Here is a 9,425-nt window from a genome sequence, read left to right on the forward strand (position 1 = left end):
TAATACAGCCACTACAGTGACCATCAAAACGATGAAAAAATATTGCCCTAAACAGTTTATTTTGCGACACCACGAAACAAACGATAGCTTAAAATTAACGTTTTTATATCGTCATCCGATATATATCGTCATATCGAACAGCCCTAATTAACATGTTAACTTGTGTTAGTTTAAATCATTGAAAGCTTGAGCTGTTGTGGGGAACACAAATCGTTTATGCGATTTGGCTTCTACTCTACATTCGCATGCAGTGCCATACTGTGTTCTTTGCTACCTGTTGTGAACAAACTGAGTGCCTTTTCCTAGTCATTGATTTTGCATCTGATTTTACAAGTATCACAGGTAAACAAATACAACCTCCACATACAAAGGGTGTGTGTAGTTTATTAGATGCAGTGCATTTTCTCTCTGTTTTATTATTTGTGTGACTTATGTCCAGCAGCTCTGAAACAGGCCCGAGATGCAGCTCACCTGTGGACTCAGAGCTCAGTGGATCAGACATCCCCAAACCAAACCAAAACCGTAAGTAGCCTCAGAATGACTGACTGTGAATATTTTGTAACACTTCACTCAAACATAAAAAATCTACAGAAATGGTAAAAAGTCTCCACTGTATTTCTATTCAACTCCATATATCATGGTCCACAGGAAGGATATCTAAATGACAAGGCCTCTAACATCTCTATCAGTCAGTTGGTTAACTTTATGGCAGGTAAGCTTTTCAGATAACCATGCATCAATTTTACAAACTGTTTCTTTCCTGTTAATCTCAACAGCGTGTGTGTGGAGTGTTTGCGTGGCAAGGAAAGCACCACTAGTGGCATCAGACAGCTCCTCCTCCAGCAGCTCCGACAGCGATGAGGAAGAAAGAAAGACAGAATCCACATCCAGTGAGACGGTCACCACAGAGACCATCACCACAGGTGCTGGCAAGGAGACCATCCGGCTCACCGTCGACGCCAAAAATGAGAGGGCAGTCTTCAGCAGGTGCACATTCTCTCACACAAATAGGGAGCTCCTGTTCTGTCTGGTCCAGTGTGCCAGGCTTTGATAAAGCCCTCCTTTCCCTTTGCTCTCCTGTACAATTTTGCTTCCCCTTCTCTGCTTTTTTTCTGATTATCCTCCTCCCCCTGTTTGTTCCCTCCTTTCTCATCTCCCCTTGACTCCAGAGTATTCAGACCTGCAGTCAGACGGTATGTTGTGCTTGAGGTCCTGTGCTCTGAAGTGTGGAATGCTTCCTGGAGTTGTGTTAAGGATTTAAGATGCGTTTTGCTTGTTGCCTTTAACAGGATGAGGAGTAATGATTCCTTATGGCATAATTCAGGCCAAGCCTAATTCATAAAAAAGAAAATCCACTAACTCCAACCTGGTGACTTGTAGAGTCTCTGTAATCTCTGTGATTCTCAAATATAACAGAAATTCACTGTGCATTTATAAAGAAAAGATGGTTGACTATTTGTTACCTTACTTGTTTTATACAGTATAATGATGAGAGAAGAGTAGCATATTAGTGCTGATTGTAATGATGTGATATTTTGGTTTTATTTTTAATCATAACATTAGGGCTCGATATGATTTTTCATTCAGAGAACCCTCACCACTAACAGTCTGTTGGATAGCATGCTATGAATAAAGGTTGCCACCTATCCAATTTATCAACATCCTAACAAACCAGTACATTAGCAAATTACTAACAGTGCACCAACGAGCATGCTGGAGTTAAAGTCCAATCTGAACTCAGTGGACAGCGGGGACAGAGGCCACAGATCAGAGCAGATGGAGACAATTTAGCAAGCAGCAGAAAGGAGCATCTACAGTACTCAGTTCAGCTGTCACTTGTTTTCGTAGCTAAAGCTGTAATTCTTGTTTTGTTTTGTTTTTTTCAGCGACGTGCCAGTGGAAGGGCTCGCTAACGATAAAGAAAGTGGCAAAGGTGAAAAAGGAAAGCAACATGAGAACAGTTCCAGCCCAGTTACTGCTGATTCGGCTAACCAGGCAGCTGCTGTTACACAGTAAGTTTGCATTTGTGTGTTTTGTATAGAGATGAATAGAGGGATGAGATCACCAAACATTGCATCAGTGATTCATCCCTGTCAAAGCACCTCTTTATGTGAGAGCTCTTTGACGAGTCACCGCACAACCTACGCACATTTCTGACCTCAAGAACAGAGGTGTAACCTGTCATATCTAATTGGCTGCATTTCTTAGAAGCTTTAAGGAGTATTAAATCATGAATGTTTTATCTACGTCCAGGGCAGCCAAAAATAAACAATTTTACATCACTTACAGGACTGTTGTGGTCATTTACAATTCCAGAAATGGGAGATTTTTGGCCTCTTTGTTGAATAATTTAGTTTCTGTCATACAACAACATACAGCATCATTGCATAGGCTGTAGATGGATACTCTGCTGTAGTTGAGCAGTTTTTCTTTCTTTAGTAAAAGTTACTGAACCCCAAATTACAGTTGGAACAAATGAAAGTTTATGAAGTATGTAAATGGTACAAATTTTTCTTTTTAAAGATCTATTCTTTAGAGACACGTGTCACATGTGACACAAGTGCAATATAGATTACATGCTGAAGGAATATGTTGTACACATGCAACCTGCTGAGCACTGAATAAATCCCAGTTGCAAAGTTATTACATGCATTCACCATGCGATGCAGAAAATATATAAATTAATTTAAATTTTTTAATTAAAGATTTGTAAAATATATAAGCATAAGTTAAGTTATACTTGGTTCTAATCTTTTGTAATGACCCCTTTGCACAGCTGGAAAATCAATTAATAGAATACAGGTTAGTTAAGAATACGTATTCAACAAATCAAATTTATTTCACTTTGATCTGGCAAAAAAACTACAGGGAGGCCATAAGAGGATGTGTGGAACAATGTAAGAACTGTTTGTAAGGTTATATTTGTAAAGGTTTATAATGTTCAGCTGCCATGTTAGAAACAAACAGCAGCACATATTGTAGAGTCCAAGGAATGGTGCATTTTGTGATGGTCATGAATTCACAAGATTAAGATTTTTCTGCAGCTTTACGATTGAATTTTCTTTGCAGCCACAGTGCATATTATAGTCCATTTTCCTACTCTCTTGTCAGTTTTTAAAAAAATATTTTTTATTAGCTCATCTCTCCTTCCTTTAGGTGAAAATATGGGCTAGTGAACAAATTGTAATCGGAAGGTTGCCGGTTCGAGCCCCGACTTGGACAGTCTCGGTCGTTGTGTCCTTGGGCAAGACACTTCACCCGTTGCCTACTGGTGGTGGTCAGAGGGCCCGGTGGCGCCAGTGTCCGGCAGCCTCGCCTCTGTCAGTGCGCCCCAGGGTGGCTGTGGCTACAATGTAGCTTGCCATCACCAGTGTGTGAATGTGTGCGTGAATGGGTGGATGACTGGATATGTAAAGCGCTTTGGGGTCCTTAGGGACTAGTAAAGCGCAATATAAATACAGGCCATTTACCATTTACCATTTAGACTGTACATAAAAGATGTACACATCCATCATGATATTACCTGTTGGTTTTGGATTTAAAGCCTTGGTGTTGTGCTAAGGTAATGATAACAAGATGGATTTCCAAACTTGAATGGGCCAGTGTCGTTTGATATGCATAGCAACAGTAGCCATAAGGAAACCAACTCGTCTGAATTCTCTCTTTTTCTTCTTTCTTTTTTTTAACTGACAGAGAGATGCAGTCCCCCGCTAATGGACCGGCCTAACGAAGTGGTGCAGGAACACACTTCATACCTGATCATTCAACACACAGCCACGCCACCTTTGCTTCCTGTTAGCAGTCCATCAATACCCTCGTTTGTGTCTAAAAGACATGTAAGTGAATGGAAGATCCTTAGTGCAGAGCTCGAGCAGTATTTATAATGGATACCAGAAATCAACACATGGGTACTAGTGATGTCTCTAATGCGCCTTCATGACATCATTATAAATGAACCGCTTCAAAAAGAATTGCGTGTTTTATAAAAAACATTTCATTGTGCCAGGCACACCAAAGCCAAACTGTGTTACATACGAACTTTTTCAAGATGAATTTCTTTCCCGTTAAACTTGGAAATGTAAACACCTTTATCTGTCGGGATCTGTTGATGTGCCAGCTGCACTTTTAATGTTAAGAAAACACCCTATTCTGAAATTTGACATTTTATTCAATTAAGCACCGGGATTTCAGATTATTTGGGTCTGTCTGCTCTCCAGGTATAAATATGGTCCAGTGGATTTTTTTCTGTTTTCTAGGAGAGCATTTGACTGTTTACACTTTAGTAACAAAAAGCATTCAAATAATCAGCCAAGATTACAGACGCCAAGATGCTTGCAAAGCGCTAGCTAGCTGCCATTTTGTGTTCAACATTTCAGTCTTCGTGCCGGGCAGACAGGTCATTATAGCAAATATGCGACTTATCTGATCATTTCTCAGTCAAGTAAGTTTTTATCTCCTTTGATCACATGACGCGCAAGTGCTCTCTATTTGTTAGTTTGGAGCATTGGATTTGGGGGCCTCGCGTGTGTCACTTCCTCCTCCTGAAAGATTCAAGTAGTTTAGGGGTACGTGTGTGCGCGTGTGTGTGTGTACTGTTGTGTCCATGTGTATAGACGTGTGTGCCGGCGTGTGTGTTTGAGCTCTGTCTGAGGTACAGAGTACGTTTCTCAGGTCAAAGGAGAGGTATGCAGATAGAAAGAAAGCACACCTGTGTAACACACACGCAGACACACAGTGCCATACACACACAAGTGTACACAACCATATCTAGATGCAAAAAAAGAAAACAAAAAAGGAAAAAAATGGCAGCCCACGTATAAGTTCATGCCACCCTCAGAGCTGTTTAAATGTAATATTGTGAAATTTGAACCTGTATTAGGTTGTGGCTCTTCTTGGTAATCTGTAAACGTAATATAAATGTAAACAGTATATATATAAACATCATATCTATTTTTGGAATAAATCCAGTGTACGGCAAGGCGGTTGTTTTGCAGGTTGCGATGTGTGTATCGTATGTGTGTCGTACTGTCGAAATGAGGCAATAATGATGTCTGTGTTTCGGTTAATAGGCCAGCATCAGTTCATGTTTCTTTGCTACATGCTTCCTACATGGCAGTTTAGGAGTGTGCATGCTGTGAATACGAGTTGGTCGTCTACGGTACGTCTTCCATTTTGTTTATTTTGAGGATGATTCTTGTTAATGACAACTTGGGTCTTTTTTTTTTCTTTATTTCCACCCTGTATCAATTTTAAACCCATTTTGCATAATTTAAATGGTCAAATTCGGGGGAAAATTATGATAAACAATAATTTATCATATTATCAAAAAGCAGTCCATGTACTGCTTTTTGATCATATCGTTTGTGTACGCATGTGTTTCCACTGTAACAACGGTGATTAATTTAAACTGGATCTGAACAAATGTGTTTGTTAGAGCAATAATAAATCAACAGAAGCACATTAGGCACAGGTTTTTATAATCGGTAAATTAATGTTGCCTAATTTAGCTGCTCCATTTCCTGCTTTAACTTCATTTTGGATTTTCAAAAGACCGGTCAGACCAAAACGCTTAAATTTACTTGGCAGATTAGAGGTGCCCAGTGGAGTTTACTTACAAAGGAAATATTGTGACCTCAGGTGTCATTCACCAAAACCCATTGTTCTCTAAGAAACGTCTGGAGTGCATTTCCTTTTGCAATGCTAATTCATTGGTAGATATTTCAAATCCAGCATTGTTTACGTTCTTGCTTACTTGGTAGCAGTCTTGTTCTTCCTGTCGATCAGTGTAGTGTCTGCAGCCACTTGCAGGAATGTGTAACATTACTCACATTCTTGCACAAGTGGAGCAATGGCAAGACGCAGAAAAAGGTGCGATAGAACTGCTAGAGGCCGAGAATTCCCGGGGGTGAAACTTGAGTCGGTAATGAAAGTCAACATTAGTTGCAGCAACACCATCAGTGCTCACTGAGGTGGCACGCCATTAAGTTAGCTGTCTGATCTTTCCTGCTTCATCAAATCTATGCTTGTTATAAACAGTTAACCGGTTTAATCCAGTCTGGTCATAATCAGATTACATTAAACAACACAATACGTAAAAAAACGTGACCCAAGTTATACTGAATTATCCTTTAAAATCTGTGTGTGCCAGACAGTCATCCTTTACGTCATCTTTCTCCTCGTCTCTCTCTTTCTCAGGGTAGGAGTCGAATTAAATTGCATTTAATACCTATGGAACGATTCTCTGAGATTGTTGTATTTATTTTAAAAGCACTTTTTCAAGAGGCACTTTTTGGTTTTTGGTTTTTTAATTTGGTGGCGCTAAGCGCCCCTACGTAATTCCCTCCCTAAGAGCGATGGGAATGTTTGACTTGACGAGTGAATCACGTAGACACTTTAGAATATCTTTTTGTTGTTGTTTTTTCTTCAATGCTTTCTGCCAAAGTGTGTCTTCCCACCAGTGTACAACTGGGTTTCATATCTGTGAAGTAGCCTCTTTTCTTGCAGTGGTCTTAGAGGTGTAGATTTATCTGAAGCAGCCTTTGTTTGATCCATTGCTCATGTTTTTTTTTTTTCTTTGTGAATCATGTGATGGCGTTATTAGCTGGAGAAGAGAATGCCACAAGTCAAAGAAAGACTTTGAAGATTCGTCTTAGATCACAGCTCTTTCTTCCTCCTCTGCTTTCATCTGTTCACCGCTTTGAGCCGTTTGAAGTGAAACTGCACAGAGCTAGCACCGCTTCGTTGTCAGGGTTAAAAGAGGAAAAATAGGGCTGCGTTTGTCAGGGTTGTTCACATGGTCAGAATATGGCATCCCACCCATCACTAAGCCTAAGCAGTGCTTCTGGCCTATACCATTTGTGTGTATGTGTATTTAATGCGTGTTTGTGTGCCCCCTTCAGTTTGAGTGTTTTAGCTACGGGTATGTTGTCACATTATGCATAATGGTACGTTGCATTCATCTCTAAGTGCCATTAAGTTTGCACATTAGCCTCGTTCACCTCTTTTTGGGCATTCGCTGTATTGCACAGTGTGTGCCCCGAACTTTATTGAGAAACAATGGGTGTGAAGTTGTTACTTACCAATTACTTATTATTTACACTGAGACCATTTCAAAGTTTTTTTCTCACATTATAGCTTATTATTATATTAGGGCATGTGTGTGCAGATGTGTGGGGGAGTGGTGGGAAAAACAGCCGTGTGGTTAAATGCCTTTTTTTGTAAAGCGGACTGATGCTGGTGTCTTTGTTTTTGGGTTCTTTTTTTTCATTTAGAGTAATGTGTCTGTTACCTGTTGTCAATTTAGCTTGTACATTCAGATATGAACCTAATAAATATGTCAAAGATAAATACGCCTCTGTTTGTGTGATGCTTACTGTAAAACACACACACACCACACAGTACACAGAGAGAGAAAGAGTCAACAGGACATGGTCTTTGAAATATGTTTACCTTAAGGGCAGTTGAACAGGTGGATTATGTTGCGTCCCCGTCTCCCACACCTACAATCAGTGCTACACCCTCACAGTGTCTCCCCTGCTGCAAACATAAACCTGCCTGTCAGTTAGATGTCAGTGTGCTGCAGGCATCAAGTAAAGTTGGTTCACATAACAGCTGAGAAGGACCTGAAGAGCCTTCATTTGTGCTCATTCGCTTCACTTACATTTCAGTTTTTCAGCCTGTGGTCCTCTCTATATGTAGCTACCGTTTTACCCGTGGGTGTATGGCTTCATTCCTGAGCTTAGATGTTTGTCATACTAATCCTGGAGCACAGATACTGTTAAGTCTTAAGAGGTAAGACTCTTTTCTACCATTCTCCCTGCCTTCTTCCCTCCTTACTTACTTTTGCACCAGGGAAAACAAACAAACACCTTTTTAGGTTTTGATCCACACCTGCCTGCTCTCTCTGCGCAGAGTGCATGAAGGAGAGTCTGTTTGCAGTGGGTGGAAAGGGGAAGAAGGCGGAGTTGTGTTTTTGTACTTTTAATGGGTTGTGGAGAAACCTGCCTGTCTGCTTGGAGCTGGGAGAGGAGGAGCCTGTGGGGTGTGGAACTTCAGACAAAGGAGACATAAACACACTGACACTGGATCACTGGAGCAAAAAAAGAGTAGGAGACGACTAAGGGAGACGATCCCTAACTCTTGGACTACTTTTTCGCTATATTTTGGAGAAAACAAACTTTATGTAAAGGAGATTTTTGAGGGGGGGTGTGATACCTTGGATCGGTTTGTGAGCTGAGACATGTTTGTGTTGGAGCAGTGGTGGCCATATGTTGCCCAGACTGTGTAGAAGTGTGTGTGTTTGGGATGGAAAAGTGGAGCTGGCACGATCAACATTTCTGCTCTTAGCTTCACGCCATGGGGGGGTGCCATAGTTACCCCTCGGCTAAAGAAGCAGACGGGAAGACCCTTCAGCCCTCTGACATCAGCAGTGACAAATTGTAAGTTATATCTCTTTTTCTCCTTGTTTTTTTTTTAAATTGCATTTCTTTGTTTGTCCTGTCAATCTTTTACTACTTCTGTATTTTTGATAGAACAAACACTCATGTTAAAAAGAGGACAATACTTATATCTGTTAATGGTGTGTAAGAAATGTGACTAGAAAGCTGGCTGCACATGGTTTACTCAGGAATGTTCTCCAGATAAGTAAGTGTGTGTGTGTGTGTGTGTGTGTGTGTGTGTGTGTACGTGTGTGTGTGTGTGTTACATATTTGCCTGATGCCATCAGTGACGGTGGATTCCTCTAACAGCGGGAACACATTATGAGCAGCAGTTAAAACTAATATGAGGAAAGGCACTGCGAAAATGTGTTTTATCTGAGTTACTAGGCAAATGTTTTGCTCCAGGTTGAATCTTTTACAGCCAGCTCGCTGTAGCGAAGAGAAACCCGCTCATGGACAAAGTAAAAGTGGACAGATGGCCGAGTGCAGGAGAGCAGGGTCACAGAGGAGAGTGTTTACACAAAAAACACAACATGACAACTAGCTTTGGGTTCTTTGTTTTTGTGTGCTGACAACCTGTAGCCAAGAGAGGAGGTGACTGAGTTAATGTCAGTGAGCTGTAACAGAGCAGGATGTGAGCAGCTGATGTTCCTGTGGACATTAGGAAAGTTTGTCATGGCTTGGCAAAGCTTTGCTCTACTGTACCTTTGCACAGCTAATGTTTACATTGATTTCTGACACTCTTCCTCCCTTTCTGACTGCTCTGACCTTTCACGTTTGACAAAAGACCTCCTGTTTAAACCTTTACACAAATGATCCCTGGCAGCCACTCTCTCTCACACACACTAACACATTTATACAGGGGGGGAGTGAAACCCCATGGAGAGTACTGTGTTTTCCTTATCACAGCAGGCAAGGTCATACAAAGTAAACCCTCAGCTGTTGCGTGTGTGTGCGTGTGTGTGTGCGTGTGTGTGCGTGTGTGTG

The 9,425-nt window shown here is 41.0% G+C and overlaps 2 protein-coding genes across 5 annotated transcripts in view; both read left to right on the forward strand.

Moving 5' to 3' along the window:
* Nucleotides 1-4,757, forward strand: part of ppp6r2b (protein phosphatase 6, regulatory subunit 2b) — a 13,868-nt gene extending 9,111 nt beyond the window's left edge. For 2 of the 4 annotated variants that reach the window (XM_005729877.2, XM_005729878.2), the window contains exons 22-26: nucleotides 440-522; nucleotides 777-987; nucleotides 1,170-1,193; nucleotides 1,887-2,012; nucleotides 3,694-4,757. In XM_005729877.2, coding sequence (XP_005729934.1) covers nucleotides 440-522; nucleotides 777-987; nucleotides 1,170-1,193; nucleotides 1,887-2,012; nucleotides 3,694-3,727 — 478 coding nt within the window. In that variant the 3' untranslated portion in view covers nucleotides 3,728-4,757. The remainder of the gene's footprint in view (nucleotides 1-439; nucleotides 523-776; nucleotides 988-1,169; nucleotides 1,194-1,886; nucleotides 2,013-3,693) is intronic. The other 2 variants (XM_005729879.2, XM_005729880.2) reach the window with 2 other exon arrangements.
* Nucleotides 4,758-8,005: 3,248 nt separating this feature from the next.
* Nucleotides 8,006-9,425, forward strand: part of LOC102206663 (MOB kinase activator 2) — a 4,152-nt gene continuing 2,732 nt past the window's right edge. The window contains exon 1 of the mRNA XM_013910044.1: nucleotides 8,006-8,438. Coding sequence (XP_013765498.1) covers nucleotides 8,356-8,438 — 83 coding nt within the window. The 5' untranslated portion in view covers nucleotides 8,006-8,355. The remainder of the gene's footprint in view (nucleotides 8,439-9,425) is intronic.

Source organism: Pundamilia nyererei, unplaced genomic scaffold, assembly GCF_000239375.1.
Source record: "Pundamilia nyererei isolate P.nyererei 1_Seehausen unplaced genomic scaffold, PunNye1.0 scaffold00035, whole genome shotgun sequence".
NCBI classification, from domain to species: domain Eukaryota; kingdom Metazoa; phylum Chordata; class Actinopteri; order Cichliformes; family Cichlidae; genus Pundamilia; species Pundamilia nyererei.